The sequence below is a fragment of the Ceratotherium simum genome, chromosome 3 (assembly GCF_057802395.1).
Source record: "Ceratotherium simum simum isolate JZ-2026a chromosome 3, ASM5780239v1, whole genome shotgun sequence".
Classification (NCBI taxonomy): Eukaryota; Metazoa; Chordata; class Mammalia; order Perissodactyla; family Rhinocerotidae; genus Ceratotherium; species Ceratotherium simum.
The window spans coordinates 41,423,386-41,447,572 of NC_141902.1; the positions used below are offsets into that span (position 1 = coordinate 41,423,386).

Genomic DNA, 24,187 nt, shown 5'->3' on the forward strand with positions numbered 1-24,187 from the left:
TTCACAGCAGAAACTTATCAACAACCTGTTGAAGTTGTGTTCAGTGGAGAGAACAGCCTGAAACACAGCCTGAAAGTGCTGTGCTGTTTGGGAAAGTTAGGCGAAGGCCCAGAGAAGCTGTGCCAAGCAGGCCACCAGCAAAGGGAAAGCCAGCATTTTATCCCTTATTCAGTAAAATGCCTAGAAAAGTCTGTTCCTCACCACTGTGGATGCTGGTCTCTGTTAAGAAACTGTGTAAAAATGTCATAAGTTGTTTAAATACTATAATGACAATTTGCTTTTTTATTTTAAAAATATCAGTTTCTTCAGAATCCTTCAACTCACCCTTTTAGCTTTTCCACAAAGGGCCCTAGTCATACAATATATTTCTAAATTTGTCTCCGGCTCTTCCAAATTTCTTCGCCCTTAGGCAACAACCTTCAAGACAGTTTCAAAGTGTCATTGCTCGGGAGAAAACAAATACTACTCCTAGTGTGGCTATTGTGTCATTATTTTAGTGACTTTTGCTTTGGTTCTAGTGTTCTGTTTCCTTAATTTAAAACTCAAGAAGTGTCTGCTTCAAGTAGCCCTCAGCTCTTACGCATTCCTGAGGCTGTCTCCATCTTCAGCGTCACCCACTGGAAAGGCGTGCTGGGAGACTGTGAGGAAACCCCACAAGGCAAGGAGAGGAAGCTGAGTTTTAAATTCAGGTGTATGAATAAAGGCAGGCAACCCCTAGTGAGTCATCTCTTCAAGGCCTGCTCAGGAGCCTAGTGCAGGAGCTGCAGGAGGAACCAGCCAAGCACAGCCAAACCTTGTGGGAGGTGTGTCAAAGCAAAGAACACCACTGACTCTGTGAGTCCCCACAAAATCCATTCCATTGTCTTGTTATGCCTTGTAACACCCTCTGCCCTACGCACGCACAGACACACACACACACTTCCCTTTTTGTCATTATTGGCCTTCCAGAACTTGATCCACGTTCATCATTAGATATTTTTTTTGAGCTCCTACACTGTACAGAACATTTTACTAGATTCTGTTTAAGAAATGAGGTTTTGCCTTCAGGGGGCTTCCAGTGCATTTGAGGAAGGAATGATCACCGGTGAAAATACAGAGTGTGTTGCATATGTGGGGCATGCAGTAAATGCCACATGGAGACATCTTCAAGGGCTTGGGGCACTGGGGGAAGTCTCCTGGAGGAGGTAAAAGGATCCGGCAGGGTGTCTGGGGGAGGAGGAGAATGTAGGGAATGCAATCCTGAGCACTGTTTTGAAAGGAGAGGCCTTTAGGGTCTTAGGCTTGTCCAGAGAGCAGCTCTCTCCCCTTATAGTAAAACTTGACTGTTTCTCAGAGGGGAGAGAGGCTTGAAGGAAGAATTTAGGCAGAAATCTTGCTTCTATTATAAGACGCAGAGCCAGTTAAGAGAAAGGGGTTCACAGATTTCATTTCACAGCTTCTTTACATTGAGGCATCAGGCTCATGGGATGATGCACCAATTCATTCACTCACTCCTACTCGTGCCAGGCGCTTTCATGGATACTGGGGACATGGGGCCAACATGGACGCTGCATCAGTGTAGCACCTGTTCCTCAAAGTGTAGACCGTGCCCCACCGGCAGCGTCGGCATTCCCAGTGCTAATAACACAGACCCTAAGGCCTCACCTCAAACCTAGACTTATCAGAGTCTCAGTGCTGGTCCTGAGACTCTGCCCCACATTGCTCAACCCCATTCATCTGCAGCTCAAGTTTGAGAACACTAGTCTGGCGGCTATTGCGTCCGCAGGCTACTTTCAGGGCAGCTACGTTTGCTTGGATGTGAGGCCGACATAAGAGGTGCGTCGCAGGTGGAAGCAGCGGATCGATCTCGCCCCTCCCAGCACCCTCCCCATGCCCTTCGGGCTTGCGCTGCGGGGTGGAAGCAGGGCCGCTCCGCCCTCCACGCTAGCCCCGCCCCGGCTGTCAGGGACGAGGAAGCCCCGCCCCCGGCCGGGCGCGCGCAGCCTAGCCCAAGCCCGGCCTCCCGCCTGCTGCCCACGACCCTCTGCAGGCAGCCTCCAGAACCACCGCGCGTCCTGCGGACTGCGGCTTGGGCCCGGGAGGGAGAGAGCGACATGGCGGCGGCTAAGTCCGAGAACCTCTCCGTGGTGGTGCACGGACCCGGGGACCTGCGCCTGGTAAAACGGGAAGGGGAGTGGGGAGCCTACCCCGACCCTGTCCCACTCGTCTCCGAGCCCAGCCTCAGTCCCAGCTCGCCTATTCCAGCCCAGGGCCGGGCCCCGCACCACTCGCTCCCTGGCCGCCCAGATCCCTGCTGGTTGCCCTGTTGGGGGAGGAGGGCGGTCGGCGGTTGGTTCTCATGAGCTAAGAGCAAGCTTCTTGTCGCGTGCCTCCCGGAACCTAGCCTGTAGCTGGCACGTGGCCGGAGTCTAGGAAGGTTGCAAAATGATTGAAGTCTTCTCCCTGCTTTGCCAGCTGCAGATTCGTAGTTCAGCCTCTTGTCATTGCACTTTTCGGAAGAGATAGCAGGGAGGCTGCCCGATTTAGGACATGCCCCTAACATCTCCTCTGGGCAGACAGTGCAGGGCAGAAAGGGGGACCAGAGGGACATCTAAAAGCTTGTATTTAATCTCTTTTGCTTGGGGCTATTGAAAACCTCCTTTGCAGGATTTATTACGAGAATACCCAGCACTTACTAGGTACTCAGAAAGTGCCAGCATCTTTCTCCTTTCCTTCCAGCACAGGCCTTCCAACTCCAGGACTCCTGGTATTCCCTGTGCCTGTACCAGACTTCCGGATCTTGATAGTCTCCATGTCTCTAAAGCTCCTTTCCTCTTTACCTCCCATGGTCCACATCTGGTTTCTTTTCTGATCCTGCTCCCCTGTCCCTTTAAGAGCATTATGTATAGGTCTTGTCCCACCCCCGACCCTGCCTCTGCTTCCTGGCAGGTGGGGCCAAAGGTTAGAGAGCTGCAGAGACAGCCCTGTGGTTGGGCCAGGGCTCCTTTGACAAAGTCCATCTCAGATGGGCCTGGGATGGCAGTGGGTATGTGGGATGGGTGCCAGCCGTCTCTGCTGCTCCCGGGCACCGCCTTCCTCCTCAAAGAAAACATGCATCAGGATCTAGATTGGAGAGCCTCAGATTATCCAGATTAGCATTTCGTGACTTTGAGAATCTGTGGTCTCTCTCCCCAAAGAATGCAAACAGACTGAGTTTGACAGCAATTTCAGAGAATTCGTGGACTTCCTTCAAGCCCCTCCGTAGACCCTCTGGAGGTCTGTGGACCCCAGATTAAGAAGTGCCCTGAGCCAAATCTCCATTTCCTCAGTTGAGGAAAGTGCCATTCCCCAAGGTGTCAGGCTGGATTAGTTAACAGAGCCCAGACAAGATCTCAGACTCCTGTTCCAGTGCTCTCTCCACTCACCTTGGAGCCTCCACCCAAGGTCCTGAATTAAAGTGACAGTTAGTGTTTATTATGGTAATACACTAGATGGTATTAGGAGGAAGGGAAAGTGGTACAGCTCTACACAGCTTACAGAGTGATTTCAAACTCGGTCCTTCATTCCACAAACGTTTTCCAGATGAGAGTGTGCCTGCTGTGTGCTAAGCACTGGGTTGGGGGCAGGGGCCCAGAGAAGAGGAGGCGGACACAGCTCCTACCCCCAAGCTGCTCTAGGCAGCCAGACAGATGAAGTAAACAATTACAACAGAGTGTGAGAGCTTTGATGGAGGCGGTGGGGAGTTAAGGCCTCGCAGGGAAGAGGCCCTAGAGGAGATGGATGCCACTTGAGTTGGTTCTTGAAGGATAAGTAGAAGTCATTCAGGCAAATAGAAGAGCAAGTGCAAAGATACGTGAGGTACAAGATAACAGGTCCTGTTTACTGGCCCTGTAAATAGTGTGATGCACTGAAAACACAAGTGGTGAAGCTGGAGCAGTGGACAGGACCTGCCTCTCCACCTGCTCAGGACCTGCTTTAGGGTCATGTACCTAATAGGTAGCAGAATTACAACCCCAGGTTCTGCTGTGCCTTAATTCCTGAACCCAGGCTCCGCCACTGTTCAGCCAGACTGTGTGTTTGTGCTGGCTCTGTAGAACAAAGCCTTGAAGATTGGAGGGGGCAGGCAGCTCACCTTAAAATTGATCTTGTCCGCTTTCTTTAAGAATCCACTCTGACTGGATTAGGGGCTAGGTAGGGGTGGGTGTAGCCTAAAGGCCCTAGAAGGGGCCAGCCCCGTGGTGTAGCACTTAAGTGCTCACACTCTGCTGCTGGCCATCCGGGTTTGGATCCCGGGCGCGCACCAATGTACCGCTTTTCAGGCCACGCTGTGGCAGCGTCCCATATAAAGTACAGGAAGATGGAAGATGGGCACGGGTGTTAGCCCAGGGCCAGTCTTCCTCAGCAAAAAGAGGAGGATTGGCATAGATGTTAGCTCAGTGCTGATCTTCCTCACAAAAAAAAAAAAAAAAGGGCTCTAGAAAATGTGATGGGCTAGAGAATGTAGCTTGTGGTTGTGAGAATGTAGACTGTGGTTGTGGGATTGGTTCCGTAACTGGGTAAAAGGGTTCTAGGTGGATTCAAGAGGACTTCAGGTCTGTTTGAGAGTGGGAGGTGGTGGGGTCATTTACTAGACAAGGGAGAGTGGATGAAAATGATGAGATCAGGTTTCAGTGTAAGATGTCTCTGGGACAGGACATCAAGGTGTCTTTGAGAAATTACCTTGGTTCTAGGAGTGCAGGGATGATTTCTGGGCTGGAGATGGAGATTCAGGAGTCATTTGCTTCTCTACTGAGCAGTGCTGCACCCCTGCCCAGGGGGTCTGGAAATGTGTAAGGGGGGGTTGGTTGTCTCAATGACTGAGGGGTAGACTTCATTCAGTTTACAGCGCTGTCTTGCACAACAAAGTACAGTCATGCACCGTGTAACAACATTTCAGTCAATGACAGACAGCATATATGACAGTGGTTCCATAGGATTAGTACCGTATAGCCTAGGTGTGTAGTAGGCTATACCATCTAGGTTTGTGTAAGTACACTCTATGATGTTGGCACAATGACGAAATTGTTTAATGATGCATTTCTCAGAACATGTCCCCGTTGTTAAGTGACACATTGACCGTATTGTCCTGCACAAAGTAGCGCCCTGGGGGGAAATTGTGGATGGAGAGCTTGCCTAGTCTGAGTGGGACATGTAGAGTGAGAAGGCATGAAGTGAAGGACATTACCCTGGAGAGTGCCCCGACACTGGAGGGGAAAGGGCAGAAAGCTGTCGGCTGAGGAGAGTGACCAGGGATGCCTGTGCTGCCTCAGAGATACCTGCAACCCAACATAAACCCTTCTGGGCCCTCACCACTGCCTCCCGAGCACAGTCGTGCCCTAGCACCTCCATAGGGAGCCCTCCCAGTAGGGTATCCTTGCCCCTCCACCCCTTCCTTAAGGTGAATAGGCTAAGTGGTTTGGAGTTGGGGTCAGTGGTACTAATTGTAAACTAGAGAGAGCAACAGGGAAGAACAGTCCTGGGGAAGCTTTGAGGGGGAACACAGGCTCCCTCTCTGTGGGGGAACCGAAATGAAATCCAAGATTTCCTGGGCACAGGCTGTGGCCATTTGGGCCTACAGGAACAGCGTCTGCTGATAAAAATGGTTCATGCCTCATGTGAAGGGAGTTGTCTGGGGAAAGGCCCATTCCTAGAATCTGAAGCAGGATTCGGAAGGGTTCTGAAGCAGAAAGCAAGGGCTTAACACTTCCCAGTGCTGCCTTCCTGCTTCAGGTAAGGCCAGGAACCAGCTAGCATCCCTGGTTCCGTGGGAAAATGTGACCTGGGCCGCTTGAAACTCGTCTCCCACCTGCCAGGAAGGAAACCTAACATCCAGCCTTCCTCCCGCCTACGGAAAAGGCAGGATTCCCTTTTCTTTCTTGATGCTGTGGCTGCAGGGAAGGAAAAATTAAACTTCTTCCCTGCTAGGTAGCTAGTGATCACCTTGGCCACAGCAAGGGAAGAGCTCTGGCAGCTCCAGGGCTCCCTGGGCTGGAGCTTCAGGCCTACATGGTGGTCTGGGCTCTGGGCTTTTGTAAGTGGGGTTGTAATTCATATGTATACATACACACATATATATTAAGAGACTGGTGGTTTTCTTTTATAATGAGGAAAACAGAACAAAAAATCTGAGACTTAAGGACTTTCAACTTTTCCCCCTTTGTTTTAAGTAGAGAATGTACAGACTTCAAGGGAGCAAGGGGAGAGGTGATCAAGCTGATGCATAAAGAGGCAAACGGCTGTCAGCAGTGTCAGCTCACTGAGATCCTCTTTAAATGGAAACGGTAATAAAGTCACAAGCCAGGTTGAGGCCCAGAGTGGAGTTTAGTCCCAGCTCTACTGTTTCTAGTTGTATAACTCACCAAATTACTTTTCACTTCAATTTCCCCTCTGTATAATGGGGATGATAGTAGTACTCACCTTTGGGTCGTGTGAGGATTAGATATGACAGTGCATGTAAAAGGCCCAGCTAATCGTTTGTACTAACCATGGAGTTAAGCAGAATGCTAGGACCCCTGAGAATTGGACACTTAAACCATCTCAGCATAAAAAGAGATAAAGACCAACACCTTCAAACATGAATTCTCGTTAAATTTTTGTCTTTTTTGTTTTATGTGGACAGTTCTTAATAAATTATTATAATGTGGGCTCAGGCAATAATCTTGTATTCAACTGTATTTACCAGTGTAACTACCTTATGCTTCTTTGGTCAGTCTTGAGAAATCCAGAAGTTGCTTTTAATTGAGTGCCAACCAATTATGGGGTATACTCTGATAGACTTAAACAAAAAGAAGCATATTTGGGATTTGTTAGGACTGCATCCCAGGAACACATATTCAGGAAGGCAGAGGGAAGGTTTTATAGTTGTGGCTAACAAAGGCAAAGAAAAAAAGGGGAAAGGAGTGTCTTTTAACAAATTCCAGATGCAAGGTAGTCATGGGGTAAGGGTCGGTTGAGACAAGCCATTAAAGTAGATGATGTCTGTAGACGTCTGTAAGTCTGTAGACAATGACCTTGACAGGAATGAGGTCTCTGTCTCGATAATCTTATCTTCCTTGAGAAGACTTGCAGATTCATTTCAAGCATCTAATGAGTTCAAGAGTTCATCCTGAAGCAGGAATTTGTTCCTCTCCTCTTCATGTCTGCCTGGCTCCATTTTAATGCCTTAACATGAGAGACTCCATCTTTTTTCAATTCCACATTTTCCCCTTTTGATCAAAATCTACCAGAATTGTAGCAATGGTGATCAGTTTTTATTAGTCCCTCATATAGCCAGATCCCTCCAGTCCCTCAGTGGGGGAAAATAGGAATGAGATTATACAGGTAGTCTCTTATTTATCATTAGGCAAGGCCACATTTGAGCAATAAGGCAGACAAGATGAAGGAAGGCCAAATTCATAAGGATGTGTCTCTACATTGATGAGAGTGTCTTGAAGAGACATGGAAGTTGGGGAATCAAGTCCATATATTGGTTGTAAGACCATAACTTTAGCCTGAATGCTGGTTTTACAACACTGAGTGAAGAAAATAGTGGTTAGTTTAAACATCATAATAACTACAAAAATTCCAAGGAGTAATAGAATTAGGAGTTGTAATCTGGACCACAGAAATGTGCTGATGCCTGTAGGAAGCCAACTAAATAAAAACTGCATGAGTCCATCTGGCTTTGAGGAAAAGGGAGATTAGCAGCAGTTGTTAATTTAGGGTGAACCCTTTCTTGCATCCAAAGGAAACCTAGCGTGCAATGTCATAACCACCCAGGTGGCAGCCAGGCCAAAGGTTTTTCCCACATATCCAACAGTTGGATTGATTTTTGTGTATAGTGAAGAGATGAACCCATTGTAAAAAGATATTGCTATCAGGGGCCCATTCAGATGTGGATTTGTAAAGACAAACACAGTATCAGAAAAATCTTAAATGACATTTGAACAATATGACAATGGTAATATTAAAATACTCATAGAAGTAGGTATACAGGCTTGGTCCAGGGTCTTGGGACAACTGTCTGTCTCAGATGTTGGCAGCTTCTGTTCCTAGTCAGTTTGATTTGGAGGTCTCCAGCATTTGTACAGGACCAGATGTCAGGTGGAACCTTGTTTAGCTGTGAGATGTATTTCCAAGGTTAAATGCCTTCTAATTCTGCAGCAGTGTCAGTGATTAGGAGCTCTTGGTATGGTCCTTTCCAATGGGGCTTGAGGACTGTTTTCTGATGCTGATACTTCCAGAATACCCAGTTACGAGGCTCTAGACTATGACCAACAGGATCCTTTAAATTGGAATCCAAGAAAACTTCTTTATCCTGTTGATGATAGGCTTGAGTATAAGACATTAGAGACTTAACAGTAGCTGGTCATACTAGCATAAGACAAGGGATCAGCAGAAGGATCTATACCAACACACACTGATCTGCCAGTGACCATCTCATTTGGGGTCAGTTTATGTTTTCCAAAGAGGGCACTGTGATCGGTTGGCAAGACCAAAGGCAGTACCTTAGGCCAGGGGAGTCCAGTCTATAGTTATATAACAAAACCTCAAAGGCAATTAACAGGACTAGAATCCAACATCTACAAAGGTGTAACATAATTTTTCTCTCCACAGTTACCCTCATTTTTTACCAAAGGTAATCACAGTAAAACTAATTTGTTTGTATTAAAAACTTGGCCTGGTTATTTATATCAGTGAAAAGAAGAATACTCACTGAGAGTTTCTAAATTCTGGAGGGATCAGGTAAGGATAAAAGTAGATGTTTCATCTTTGTTCACAAAGGTATATCTTACCAAATTGTTGATAGCTTAAAAGAAAAGATTTCTTTAAATCCAGTTCAGTTTTATGATCTGAAAGTTCATCAGAAACCTGTATTTTGGAGTAAGTGTCAGAGTCCTTTCCATGAGTCTCTTTGAAGAAACATATTTGCAAAAGCATCAGAGTAAAACAGTAACTGTCTGTAAATGACAAAAGACTTAAAATGGCATAGTTAAAGATCTGATTACAATGCAATTGACAAGGAAATTTAGTTATTTCTATAACACATTTTAAGATAATGACTAGAATTATACCAGGACATGTCAGATTTTTAGGAATTTTAAAAAAATTTTAGAACACTTACATTAATACCATTTACCCACACAATATAACCTAAAAGGTTTATCATCATTTATTTGACAGTGCTTCCCATGCAATTTAATGTAACAAATAAACCTAATTATCTCCCTCTTTATAGGAAGAGAGAACCAGTTCTTTAAGAAGTCCCAGGGATCTGCTGGAAATTCTCAAAGTTACTTTCTGGTCAAAAGAAAGACTCTATTTAGGATTTGAATTTTGGGGAAGTTTGTTAAAAACATCAAAAGGTTTTAAAACACTAAATCAAATAGGATCATAGTTCACTGTGAAAAAATGCTTAGTTATCCATTTAACCAGTGACAACAGAAGATGTTAAAGGCAGGAAAAAAAAACCTTAGAGAGGAGCCGGCCCCATGGCTTAGCGGTTAAGTGTGCGTGCTCCGCTACTGGCAGCCCGGGTTCGGATCCCAGGCGCGCACTGATGCACCGCTTCTTCGGCCATGCTGAGGCCACGTCCCACATACAGCAACTAGAAGGATGTGCAACTATGACATAGAACTATCTACTGGGGCTTTGGGGAGAAAAAAAGGAGGAGGATTGGCAATAGATGTTAGCTCAGAGCCAGTCTTCCTCAGCAAAAACGAGGAGGATTGGCATGGATGTTAGCTCAGGGCTGATCTTCCTCACCAAAAAAAAAAAAAAAAAAACCTTAGAGAGTTAAACAGGAAAAAAAAAAAACACCTTAGCTGTCTTAATAGAGACCTCAGCTTTTTGAACATAGGAAATTATTTTGACAAAACATAGAATCCTTGCCTTTTAGGTAGACTTACTCAAAAGTGAAGAAAAACCTTTCATAATCTCTTTATCAAAGAGATTAAAAGTCCAAGTAAACTACCCTTTTAAGAGAGAGAAAACCAAATTCTAATTTTACACCAGCTTACTTTTGATATTAAAACTCATTTACTTAATTAACTTCATTTCAATTTTAGCCAACTTGACCATGCACAAAATCTTTCCTCAAGGTTCCTCTTCCATAAACCTTCTATAACTTTCTTTTTTACATTCAGAATTTTGTCCCATGGCTTCCTTCCTTCCTAGTACTTTAGGACAGTTTACTTTCTTAACAAAACAAACAAAAATATCTCCATCACTTACACCTTCTTTACTGAAAACATATGTCTTACTTTCCTTGTATACAGAGATGTTTCCCTTATTCTTTTATATTAGCATCCTATGGATTGGCAGACTTATATATACTGTCTAGAGACATGTGCTTTCTCATAGAAAATTTATCAGCATGGCACCAAACATGTTTATTAATAAACCCAAATATTTTTCTAGTTTCTCTGTAGTAAGAAGCCAAAGGTAGATAAATCTATGTTTAGTATTAATGTCTAATATTTTATCTTACATGGAAATTACCTAGATACTCAATAAATTTCTATTTTTAGCTTAATTTAGCAAAACTCCAAGGTTTCAAGTTATTAAAGGTTCTGAAGTTATTTTTAAGTACATATGCCATAACACATAATTATTGTTAAAAAGTTCACCCCAAAACTTTTATTTTACTTACATCTGTTCAGTTTACTTGTTCCCAATAATTATGTTTAGATTGCCTACAAAAACTTCATGTGACGTTAGACAAAATCAGCTATCATTCTAAGTTGTTATTTTTGGTGACATATTTTATAACAGAGATAAAATGAGCTTTTTTTGACTAACAAACCCAGCTAGAATGAAGGCTGCATGTCTGCATCATATCCAGTGCTGATAACTCTGAAAATATGCTTATTTCAATCAAACCAACAAACTTAAATAAGCTTTCATTTATCAAAGATTATTTTATGTCATGTTAACTTGAAAAACATTTGGGTTAGTTTCTATTACATTTAGAAATAATTTACATAAGCACTTCTTTAAATCAATTAAATAGAGTTCTTTCAGAAATTGTACCATCCATAGGTAGAAAAATATCACATATATATAATACACATATGCAGACATACATAGATACATAGACAGACGCAAGCAGAGACCTTAAATAGTTTTAATTAAATTTTTGCCATGGATGAGGTACAATACAAATCTCACTAATTTATAATAGAATAGTTGGATCTAAACTGTATTTCTGGCAGTAATTTAGAATAAATTAAGATTATTGGTTTAGGAATTGGTGATGGTCTAGATAACAGTTCCTGGAAAGGTTACAAGCTTTTTGAGATAAATAGGGGAGGTTTTTGGGATTGGTGAAAGGGAATGGGTGGAATCTGAACTGCCTCTAGGGCTGCATTTCCAGTTTTGTAAAGATTTATAAGATAAGGACAGTTGCTCTCAATTCCTCAGAAATTGGGTTGTAACTTAAATGACATCAGAAGTTGATCTACTATCCATCCCTAATTTGATCTACATCATCCCTAATTTACTTCTTTCCTTCTGGATACATAGTCTTATTTTAACTTAGGGAAGAAGGCATATATAAAAAAAGTTCCTATCAGGCTCTGAATATCAGGGAAGAAGTCCTATATAAAAAAAGTTCCTATCAGGCTGTGAATATCAAGCTTCCAATTTGGCCAAATTTCTGATCATAAGTTGCTAAATCCTTTCAAATATCTTGTCAGGTTTCAGCTGGGACAAATGGTAAATATTTATGGCAGTGTTAAACAACTCCATTAATTTTTAATTTTAGTTTCCTCTTGACTGTTTAAGGGAATAATGTAGCAGTTTCTCAGAAAATTTCTCAGAGTCTTGTTAACTCTGGGAAGGGCTCATACTGGGCCCTTTTTTGAAGATAGATTATGGGGGTGTCTGTAAAGCCATAATTTAACAGACTTTTATATAGTCTTTTCTTTTAGGTACCTCTTATAACTTGATTTTTCATTAGCTTTTTGCAACAAAATTTTCAATATTTTGGAATTTTGGAGCCTTTGCTTTTAAGTGCACTTCTTAAATGACCTTATCTAATTGGAATGTTCATTCTAATGGCCATTGTAATTCCCCTGAGGCTGGCAGCAGTTTGGTAGGACCCTAGCCGCAAATGGAGTTCAACTCAAATTTCTGTACAGCCATATCTGACCACAAATGGGTGCAAGCTGAATTTCTTTCCAACCATATTTTAGGGCTTCCAACCTGATGGTTACCAACCCAAGCTTTCAGGACAGGAAACAAGCTTAGTAAGATTTTGCTGTCCTTTGTAAATATTTACAGCTTCCAAGACCATGGTTTTTAAGCAGATGTGCCAGAAGGTGGTGCGCTTGATTCTTTAGAGATTAAAGATTGCATTTAATCTGTCTGTTCCATAGTTCTCAAATCTAGTGCACAAAAAGACAAGTTTTGGAAGCTCAAAGGAGCCCCAAAGTGGCCACTGTAATTTTAAATCATCTCTGGTGTTATCAGTCCACTGGGACAAAAATTTACAAAAGGACGACTGTAGTTCTTAAATGTAAAACCAGCTAGAATTCCTGAGGGAGCTTGATCATTTATGGTTGTTCTAGAATAATTGTTCCCCATAATTTAGAGCAGACTGTTCTTGGATGACCGAGGCAGGAGGGTATGTGTTTTGGGTCGAGTATGTGCTGCTTGTGAGGACCACTTCCCAAAGTGTCACCAACGGGCTGTTGGTCTCTCTTTTATATGTCTTGGAAAATCCTGGTCTCCAGGTGGGGTCAGGTTGCTCAAGGTCCTAGGGTGACCAGTCCTTTATGTGTACCTCCCAGACGAGCTTATGGAGTTCCTTCTGACCCAGGAATGGGGTATATTCATTGATTGCAAGGCCCTGTGAGACCGCTGCACGTCATGGACAGAGTTCCGACACTTCCACTAGGTTTCTAGTCACTTAGAAACACACTGAAAGGGGTCAGAAGAAGCAATATCTCTTATCTTGGGAGTCAGAGGACCCTCATTTGGGTGATAGGAGAAGCTAAGGGGTCTGCATTGGTTATCAAGAACAGCAGAATTTCTGATAGTAAGAGAATGTGGCCACTTTAATAAAACAAAAAACTAATAGAGCTACAATAACATTCACCAAGAAAAGTCCTTAAACTCAAATCCTCCACCTAGTTAAGAGGAGGATGGAATCCTCCCCTCCAAAAGAGTGAGGACAGAAAAGAAATCCTTGAACCTGAAACCCCTGCCTTAAGCAGAGGCAGAATCTTCCTTCCTTCCAACTACAACCAGAAATGCCCAAATAAAGATCAGTTTGATGTAAACCTCGACCTTAAAAATTGGGAGGTTTTGATCCAGGAGAATTCACCACCAGATCTCCGAGCTTGCCAGTGGAGATGTCAGAGAACAGTCTTTTGGAGGTGCCTTCCATGGGTCCACAGAGGCACCGGAGTTTTGAGGTGGTCACTGGATCCTGCTGGCTACGCCAAGAAATGTCAACCAGTTATGAGGTAGACTCTGATAGACTTTAACAAAAAAAGTTTATTTGGGATTTGTTAGGACTGCAGCCTGGGAACACAGATTCAAGTAGTACTTGCATTGTGTTCCAGCCAATGAAGGGAGAGGGAAGGTTTTATAGTCATGGCTAACAAAGGCAAGGAGAAAAAAGGGAAAGGAATGTATTTTAACAAATTCTAGGTGCAAGGTAGTCATAGGGTGAGGGTTGGTTGAAACAAGCCATTAAAATTTAGGGATGTAAAAGATGACCCTGACAGGAATGAGGTCTCTGTCCCGATAATCTTATCTTCCTTGAGAAGACTTGCAGATTCATTTCAGGCATCTAATGAGTTCAAGAGTTCATCCTGAAGGAGGAATTTGTTCCTCTGCTCTTCATGTCTGCCTGGCTCCATTTTAGTGCCTTAACACAAGAGACTCCATCTTTTTTCACTTCCACATGGGAAATGAATTCTGTATTTGAATTACTAGTTCATGAAGTTGAGATAAAAAACAGTCAAATTAGCTTTCCTCCACAGAAGCTATTTTTGGGGGGCGGGCGGTGGCTTTGTTTTTTTCATGCTCTAGGTTTCACTTGAATGGTAGGAAAAATGAAGGGAATTAACATGTTGAGTGCCTAGGGCATTCCAGACATGTGCTGGGTGCTTTAATACAGTGCTGCACAAACTATCTGAGATGAAGGACCAATTTTATTTTTATTTCCAACTGCCACAGACCAATATGTGTTGCTGCATTTGGATGTTGTGGCAATGTCAAAATGCTGTAAACATTTCTAAATGCTCTTGTCAATTTCTTACGTGTTGCATCACATATCAGTAACAGTCCATCAACCGTCCTCAGTACACTTGATCTCCCTTCTTCCTGACAGCCAACTCTACCAGTGTTCAGGCAGGAGAGGAGCGTCTGGGTGGGGAGAAGAACAGGAACCGCATAGCCCCCACTTCCACACTGTGGAGGGGGTATAGTCGGATTTTTGTTTTATGATGTAGGGGAGGAAAAATAACTTTCCCTTTACCCTTCTAGATTCTTCGCTGAGACCCCTAGTAATAAAAGACAGATTAACAGAGAAAAACAAACAAGTTTGATAACATGTATACCTCCTGTATACATGGGACATACCCAGGAAAACTGAGCAACTCCCCAAAATGGCCCAAGCCACCAACCTTAAATACTATCTCCAGGTAAAGACAAAAGAAGATGTTGATGGCCTGGGCCAGAGGGGGCTGGGGTTGGGGAGAGGGCTGGGGTGGGGATCAGTTATGGAAGGTTACCAGCAAAAGCACAGTAAACAAGGGTAAGGTTGTTACGCAAATTTAAGTCAGTGCCTTCTCCATGGATTACAGTTTCTGGAGATTTAGTTATCCTTCTCTTCCTGGGGAAAGGGAGACACCTTACAGAGATTTCTCGTATAAATGTAAATGTCTCTTACAAAGGGGTAACTTCTACTGAGTTTTCAGAGCTTTTCCTATGTCTGCTGTTTCTTAAAAATAATCAGCCTAAAATAATCCTTATGCCAAAGAGATATATTTTGGGGTGGCAAATTCTGCTCCCCTTCAATGATTAGCTGTATGAGGAAAGAACAAGTTAAAAGGGAATTAGTCGTATAATGATGTACACCTGACATTTATACAATGTTATAAACCAATGTTACCGCAATAAAAAAATTAATTACAAATTACAAAAAAAGCGAAATAGTCATTTTAGAATGATGGATTGACGTTTAATTATGAAAGGCAGAGAAAATTATGTGTCAGCATCAAGTTTAGACATTCATAAGGGCACCATGAAGAATATTTCTTGATTTTTTGCTCTTTGAGGAAATGTATTCTACCCTAGGTCAAAAGAATTTCTTTGAATCTGTAATAATATTTTTAAAAGCAAGATAATTCTATATCTGTAATACAATACATTCAAAATGTCCCCTCCTTGATATATACATTACTGTTAAGATTTTTGGATGAGGACAAGGGGATGCATAATGAGGGGGCTTGAACATTGGCAGCCCAAGTGGTTCTGCCATCACTTCTCTTTCCCTGGTTAGTTTTGCCACCAGCTGACAGAGCCAGCTGCTTCTAGATGATCAAATTAAAGGGCCCTGATAGGATTTAAGGAGCAGCTGGATTAAACTGGTTGATTACTCTGAGGGAGGAAATGTAGGCTCCTTAACTCTTTAATACCTGAGCTAGACTTATCAGTCAGAGGCACTGGAGACTGCAAATAGAATCTAAAACTCCTTCAGGAAAAGGGAAAATCTTGTAGTAGCAAATAGCCCAAAGAAATACCTCCCTCCCCTTTATCTTAATGTTTCAACAATAAAACAAAACTCAAACTAGATAACCAACAGGAAATTAAATCCAGCAAATACTGCCCTCTCTGCCAACTGCTATGGGCAGTGTGTTTGTCTGCACAAGGCCAAGAGGCACAAAGCTAACATTTCCCCCTAAAGCAGCAGGAGCGGTCAACAATATCATAAGTAGGATTGCAACATTTTGTGTAATAAGTCCTAGTACTACTAAGAGATGTGGTAAAAGTAGCCCTATTCTGAAGGGAAAAACTAGAATTATGGGTGTGGGGGAAATTTCTCTTCTAAAATTGCAGGGCAGAGAAATTAAGGAAGAGAAATATGTACTCATATATACAATACTGGCATCTACTTGATATGTCTTTTAGTGTGGCTGTTAGAGCTGGCAGTTTTCCCAAAACCAGATTTACACTAAGAACATTAATTACTGGAGAAAATATGTTCAGATTTTGCAAAGTGATATGTGGCTTGTCAACCTACAAAAACAGAAACCAGTTTAAGAGGCAAAGTGTTTACTTGGGATCAAAGAATTGCAATTCAGGGAGCACAGATTCAGGTAGAAATCCAAATAGTGTCCTGATTACAGGAGAGGGGCTCAAGGTTTTTATGGGAAAAAGGGGGGAAGATGAGGTAAGTTGTATTAAAGAAGAATTCATTGGTGCTAGATGAGGTAAGGCTGGGTTTGTACTTCATAAATTGGCTTGAGATTCATTCATCAAGCAAAAGGCTGGACTTGTACCTCGTTGATTGGTTATTGATTCAGTCATCAGCAAAGTCCAGTTTCATCAGTCCTTACAGACAGGATATTCTTGTCCTTACTGACTCCATGTAATGTTGGTGGTTTGGTCCAATTTGGAAGATAAAGAAAACAAGGTGTGTAAGGCAGTTCCTCAGAAATGGCTGCCCCGGCTCTATTTTAATATGGCTCCACTCATGTCATCTTTCACAAGCTCAATAATTTTTTTAAAAAAGTAAATGTGAGTAAAAGTAAATGTAAAAGTAAAGTGAGTAAAAGTAAAAGTAAAAGTAAATGCTTACATAGATGTGAGCAGAGTGAGCACTTAATCAATGTTACTAATAGACTAGAGCAGCCAGCAAAGCTCAGAGACTTCATATTTTTGCTTAAAATATAGAACCATCTAATAGGTTATGTTCATACATTTTGAATCTGGAGGAAATTATTTTAAGTCTATTTATCTATTTGTCACAGCTGAGAATTAAATAATCCTTTAACCGTCCTGTGTGGATTCAATTCTAGGTGCTGGGGAAGCTCAAAAGAGAGGAAGGGCTCACCTTCCCAGCCTGGTGAGGACAGGGAAGGCTTCTTGCAGGAGGTGATTGTTTCACTCCATGTTTGTGATTCATGTTCATGAGTCTCTATCCCTGACCCACGCCTGAGCGCCAGTCCCCGGAGTACAACTGCCTATTGGACAGCCCCACCTGGATGTCCCCAGACACCACAATCCCAATATATCCAAACCTAAATCTCCCCAAGTTCCCACAAGAATTAGGAAGTCATCCCAGATGCCTCCGTTCCCCTGAGTTCCCGCCCCATGTGGGATCTTGAAGAAGGAGAGGGGCCAGCCAGTGGAGAAATGGCCCCCGTGAGGTGAGCAAGTGAGCGCAGAGTGGGTTTGGGAATTGCAGGAGGCTTGCAGGGAGGCATGGTGGCCGCTAGAGGAGGGGTTTAGGATCTTCAAGGGCCACTGGGCACTTTAAGTGGATTTGCATTTTAGAAGGATTGTTATCAGCAGAAGAAGGCTGGTTGGAGCCCACAAGAGCCTTGGCTGGAGACCTGCTCAGCGGACTTTGGGAAAGCAAGTGTCTGACCCTTCTACTTTGACCCCAAGTTTGCCAGGACCAGCAAGGCTAGAACAAAGTGTCTTATGACAAATTGGCCAATTACGAAACCTTTGGATTTTCCTCCCACCTCAAAACACCACTCAAGCACTCAAGGGAGGGGGAAGATTGAGGAGGGAGGGAAGCAAAAATAAGATCTCTTCCTCTGCTCTCAAGGGTGCAGGGCTGCCAGCCAACAGGTTGACAGGAGACCTGGTAGGCAGGAGCAGGTGGCAGAGGTGGGCTTCGAGGACCTGGGACAAAGCCAGTGCCTTCTTGGAGCCCTGCCTAGTGTCCTTCACTCTAAGGCGGTGGTGGGGGGGGGCAGCTTGACACTCTTTCCCACAGCTGATAGAATCAGGCCTAAAAACACTTCTGGAATCCTAATCCACTTTCTTCCAAATTCCAGCCCTTTAAAGAACAGTCAAGTTCTCTTAATATTGACATGAAAACAAGGGAAATACAACTTTTCTCTAAAACAATTTTTAAAGCTTTACCCTTTCAAAAGGAAAAGGACAAGGTTGTCCAGAGCTGGTTCTGCCATACTGTGAGCTAATTCTAGAAAAAGAAGTTTAATTTTATTTCTTTTGTAGTAAGAGCTAACTTATTTACTCTGAGTTGGGTGCTCTCTTTTATGATTATCCTTATGATACAGAGGAGGAAATTGAGGGCACAAAGAGGTGTGTTAACTACCCCAAGGTCGCATGGCTGATGGAGGGGAGCCTGGGTTTGCACTTGGATGGGCGATTCCAGAGTCTGAGTTCTTCACCACTGCACCGCTCAGTTTGTCTGGAGGAGGGAACAAGCATCTTCCCGATTTCTCCTCATCTTGAGGCCGTTGCTACAACCTGGGCAAGGCATAGTGAGGGCGTGAATTCAGAGGTGGAGGTGGAAGTAGAGGAAAGGGAGCCATTTGAATTTATTTAGGAAATATATATTTAGGGTAATTTGAGAAAATATATTTAGGAAAGGCATGATAACCTTTAGGATGTGAGAGGCACGTGAGATGATTCCATGTTTCCACAGAGAGTTGTTCCTGAAGTATTTTCATGATTTATTTCCGGGGGGGAGGGGTGGTGGCTGAAGGGGATACAAGGGAGAAAATATGTATGCGATGTATTTCTGACCTGAAGTGAAAAATGCTGGAAAACTGACATAAGTATAGTAAAGAACCATTATTCAATTCCTCTTTATCCCCTTGTTACTATCACTCACAGAAAGATAAGAAATCCTGTTCAAGAAACCTTCAGTATGCCTGATTACAAAACCTTTGGGAATGAAGAAAGGGGCTGTGGGGATACAAGTGAAAGTTCGAAGTCTCAGAGAAGCTAAGAAACTTTGATAGCTGAGAAATAGGATAAATGAAAGAATATCATCACCGAAATTTGAGACAGAAAAGGAGATTAAATAAACAGTATTATAGCCAACGTCATACCAAGTAACCACAAATGCAAAGCAAGGTATTTTAGTAACCATGCTGTAATAACTTTCTAAAACATTGTGAACTCCACAGCTGAGCTTAGGATAATATTTACAAACTTAAGGGCTGATCTCAACATGGTCTTGTGCTTAGGTGGCATGTCTCCTGCAGAGAGGGGAGACCAGATCCAAGCTGAGTTGTAAAAGTGATTAGAGTCAGAGAGAAAAAGAAGGAAAAAGGAAAGCTGGTTTGCAGGGGGAGGTATTTAAGTTCTGCATAAAGTGTGTTCTGCTACTGAGGAAAAACCGGCTGTCAGCACAGCACCCCCTAGTGTTTGGGAGAGTCACTGCAGCTTTGCCCTTGTGGTAAGGCCAACGTTGGTCAACTCTGTTAACTCCAGCAAATATTTACTGTAGTAATCTCTAGTGACCCAGGGCCTATTTGGTGTGCCCAACTGTTGGTTTGTGCTGGTATCTTACCCCGTGCTGGTATACTCCACCCGGAAATGGAGTGTTCTGGCCTGGCCTGGTTGGAGGCAAGGATATGAAAAGCACGCTGTGGAATTATCTCTCAGTGCTTGGGAAGTTGCCTACTAGTGCCTTTAGGGGGAGGATGGGGTGCTGTTCCATGTTTGAAATAAAGGCTTTAGTCTTTAGTTTCAATTTAACCTACAGTTTAAAATTTCACCCAGTATAACAGAAACATAACTACACAGCAGCCTCTGATGTGGTGTAATGTCAGATGTGGGACCAGCAACTTCTTTGAGAAAGATTTTGGTGGCAGCCAGCTGTCCTGAGGTGCCCATTTCTAGATTCCTTTCCCTTCCCTCCCCTTCCCTTCCCTTCCCTCCCCTTCCCTTCCCTCCCCTCCCCTTTCCTTCTCTCCCCTTCCCTTCCCTCCCCTCCCCTCTCTTCCCTCCCCTCTCTTCCCTCCCCTCTCTTCCCTCCCCTCTCTTCCCTCCCCTCCCCTCTCTTACCTCCCCTCTCTTCCCTCCCCTCTCTTCCCTCCCCTCTTTTCCCTCCCCTCCCCTCTCTTCCCTCCCCTCCCTTCCCCTTCCCTCCTTCCCTCCTTCCTTCCTATCTTCTTTCCTAACTCCCTTCCTTCCTTCCATAGCCAGTTTAAATTGTTAAGAGATGAAAAACTGCCTTGCTTTGGATGCAGCTCTATGATTTACTGCCTTAGTGTTACCATGGGCAGGTTGCTAAATCTCCCCATTCCTCAGACTCATCTTATGGAAAATGGAATAATAATAGAAAGTACCACGTAGGGCTGTTGTGAGGATGAACTGTGGTGATGCATGTACAGCACTCAGCATAGGACCTGACACAAAGAAGGTATAGTGTTAGCTAATCGGCATTTGAGTTATCACTTTGGGCTTTGTTTAACTGAAGACAAGCAGTTAGATTAGCATTGAGCTACTTCACACAGGGCTGGTAATCTGAAACCAGTGAGAACCTCAGCCCTTCCATGGAAGCACTATTATGGGGAGAGATTATTTAACAAATACAAGCCCCCTAGGTTCCTGGCAGGGCTCTGTACCTGGTGCCAAAGAGACTGAAGGCATGGTCTTTGGCGTCAAGGTTATTATCTTATTAGCAAAATAGCCCCAGCGTTGTTTATTGCTACCTATAAAAGCATCTGAGGGAAGCTTTCTGAAGGAGGCAAGCTTTGAGCACTGCCTCCTCCCAGAGCGCTCTGCATGGGGCCCTGCCCCAGCATTCTCATCACGTCATTGACTGCTCCTTGCATCACCCCTGAAGAGGAGAAAAGGCATATTCCACCTTGGGGGTGCTGTGGAATCTAGTGCAGCAGGCTTGGGAATAAGACATGCCTGAGTTTAGCCCTGGTTTATCCACTCTGTGGCAGTATGACCTTGACCAAGTTATCTAACTTCCCGGCCTCAGGTTTCTTACCTGCAAACTATGGGCTGTGGTGAGGAACACGTGCCATGAGGTGTGTAAAGCCCAGCACACTATCTGACACACAGTAGGTGCTGTGAACATCTCACATCCCGTCTCCCTCTTCTTGGCTGCCTTCGAAGAATTGATAAAATGAACACTATGGAATTGGCTGCTCACTGTCCTTCCTCATTGCCAAGAATTTCCTAGCCAGTTGGCAATGGGGAAAAAAAGCTTGGTAAATAATAACAATAATAGCTGCGAACATCAGAATAGCTCGGATTGCTTTTTGAACCTGGAAGAGTGGCCAAAATTTAGGTCCTATGTGTTCCCTCTAAAACTCCACGTGGGAGATTTTGGAAGAGAGGACCAAATATTGGGCTGTGCATTGATGTAAAGGGAAATGAGCAGCAGCATGCACACTTGGTCCACCCTGCTCCAGACAAAAACCCCCACGTGCAACTGCCAGAAACACCCTCATCCTTTCCCTGTACAAGTTTGCCAGACCAAACAAATCTGTATCTAAGAATGTGTTTTTTCTAAAGGGAAGGATCTATATGGAAGGCAGATCTAGAGACCTAGAAGCAGCCCAAACTTCCTCTCTGCCTGGGGTTGCATGTAGCATACTTTCTCTTAGTCCAGGGCCAATTGCACCGGTGGCTGGGGTGAGTTCAGCAATTAGAGTCAGCACTAGTCGGTGTACCCCTCAGGCATCTGCCAGCAGCAGTATGGTCTGAGCCTGAGTATATTCTTAATTCTAAGAAGAAATATGTCAATGAAACTCCCCTATAATTTTTTTTTAATTGAAAATGTTCATAAGGTAAAGTTATTATGCGTGCTAAATAATTTTTTCTGTTTTGTTTCTTTTAGGAAAACTCTGTTATCCCTGAACCAGGCCCAGATGGTAGGTCCTTGGGAAACTCGACGTACATTTTATTGTTTCCTGTTGTGTACCCTGGAGACACATGTGCATTGCTCCCTTACCCCTTTTCCTACTGTTTATTACTTTTGCTTCCATTAAAAACTATGTCTTTGTTAGGCTTGAACCTAGTCTATTGTCCACAGCATGACTGGGTAGATTTAACTTGGCTGCTACATGAAATAAAAGAAGCAATGATAGAACCAGAAGAGTTACCATATCAGACTGCCAACTTGTCCCAAAGAGTTTTCGACCTAAAATGTCTTCAATTTGTGGACCAAAGGCAGAACTGTTCCTCTTTTGATCTAATGACAGAGTTAGGTTACTCTGTCCACCATAAGCTGCTATTCAGATAGCCAAATCGTGTCCTAACGCTAACCCAAACTTTGAAAAGGAGTGAGTCTACAGAACTTAATCTTTTCATTAGGAAAGAACATCATGCCAGGAAGACCAGGACGTTCTGTCCCGTGGGGATGGGAGGGTCTGCATGGAGCTCTGCCCCACTGCCCTAATCAACCACGTGCAGAAAGTGAGTGAGCACACTGGGGCAGGGTTCCCACCACCTTTGCTCCACTCCTCCTGGCCCCTCACTGGGCGAGCCTGCCGGGTGGAGCTGACGCACGTTTCCTGGAGTGGTGTCTGTACCTGGGGAGGTTGGCTGGGGCAGATCCCTGCTGACAGTTTTCCAGTCCCTCCTGTCCCTAGAGTCCCACTTCATAATCTGCAGGACTCTGAAGTGAGGCTGGGGGCAAGAGGGAGAGTGTCTAGAGAGAGCTCATCCCATACCCAGCCACTCAGGTTGCCTTTCTGTCCTTGATGAGTTGGACCTGTGCTTCCCCACCTTGCCCCACCTCACCCCAGAACTGTAGCTTCTGTGCGAACATTAGATTGAAGGCAGCTTTCCTGGAACCTCCAGAGCTTTGCTACTCAAACGTCAGCTGGGTTACTGATTTATAGTGATAAGAATACAGGCAATAGCTGTTCCTATCAGTGTTCAGCAAGTAATGTATATTTAGGGCTTAAGTGTTTTCACCAAGATACCATGTTCAGAGACGTGCAAGAGGTACCTCACTGAAAAGTTGAGGTGAAAGGTCCTGAAGAGTTGGTGTTGACTCCAGAGGTGGCCCGGTGAGGGCAGTCTTCGACTCAAAGGATCCTGGCACTGCTTCTCTCTCTGAAGCAGCATTCTGCTCTCACTTTCTCGTCCCTTGCTGCCCTTGAATTGGAAGGAGAAGGGATGGTAAATTTCAGCGAGGGTTCTGGCAAGTCAGATTTAATCCCTTATTCGAAATTTGTAACTTCAGAAGAGGAAACTCGGAGATAATTTTCCTAACTCAGATGACTTGTCCCTACCTTTGATCTCAGAGTTCACCCTGCCATTTCTTACTCTGTTCACCAAAGCCAAGGACAGAGAAAGTTCTACGGAGCCACACCTGGTGGATCGCCCATGTTTTGTGGTAAGGGCAGTGTGTAAGACATCTGAATGCATAGCAGAGCCTTGGGTCTCTTTGTCTTTCTAAGGCAGAGTTTTTTCTCAGGGAGATATTTGTAACATGGTCCTCTCAGTCAGACTAGGCCAGTAATCCTTTAGGACTTATTTCAGCACAGGGGCTCAGTAGCATCATTATTTTAAACTTGGAAAACTGACAACAACAATATCACCAAATCTTACTATATTCAAACCTGTGAAGGGGAAATGCCAGTTGAAATCTTTGGATGGTTTAAATTAAAGCTGCACTTTTTAAAAAAACAACAGGCATGAAGCCTGATAGCTCACAAAGTGTTGCCAAGCCTAGATTCTGCCAGCCTCCCTGGAATGAATAAATAAGAATCAGGGATAGCATATTAATTGTCTGGAAACTGTTATCTCTTAGAAAACAGTTTTTTTCTCTTAGGTGGTTGACACATTTCTTACTACCAATAATATCTTGTTTATTCTGTGTATTAGTCAGAGTTCTCTGGAGAAACAGAACTGAGAGAGAGAGGAGAGAAATTTATTATATATATTTATATAGAGAGTTATTATTTATGTATATATAGAGAGCGCAGGGGGAGATTTATTTTAAGGAATTGGCTCACATGATTGTGGAGACTGGCAAGTCTGAAATTTGTAGGTCTGACCAGCAGTCTGGAAATTCAGGTAAAAGTTGATGTTACAGTTTTTTTTGTTTTTTTTTTTTGTGAAGAAGATCAGCCCGGAGCTAACATCTGCCAATCCTCCTCTTTTTGCCGAGGAAGACTGGCCCTGGGCTAACATCCATGCCCATCTTCCTCTACTTTATATGGGATGCCGCCACAGCATGGCTCAACAAGCGGTGCGTCAGTGCGTGCCCGGGATC

The 24,187-nt window shown here is 43.7% G+C and overlaps 1 protein-coding gene across 1 annotated transcript in view; it reads left to right on the forward strand.

Moving 5' to 3' along the window:
- Nucleotides 1–1,995: 1,995 nt before the first annotated feature.
- The window catches only part of SORD (sorbitol dehydrogenase), a 42,441-nt gene continuing 20,249 nt past the window's right edge, over nt 1,996–24,187 (forward strand). Inside the window, exons 1-2 of the mRNA XM_004421519.3 lie at nt 1,996–2,156; nt 21,800–21,833. Of these exons, the coding sequence (XP_004421576.1) occupies nt 2,094–2,156; nt 21,800–21,833 (97 nt within the window). The 5' untranslated portion in view covers nt 1,996–2,093. The remainder of the gene's footprint in view (nt 2,157–21,799; nt 21,834–24,187) is intronic.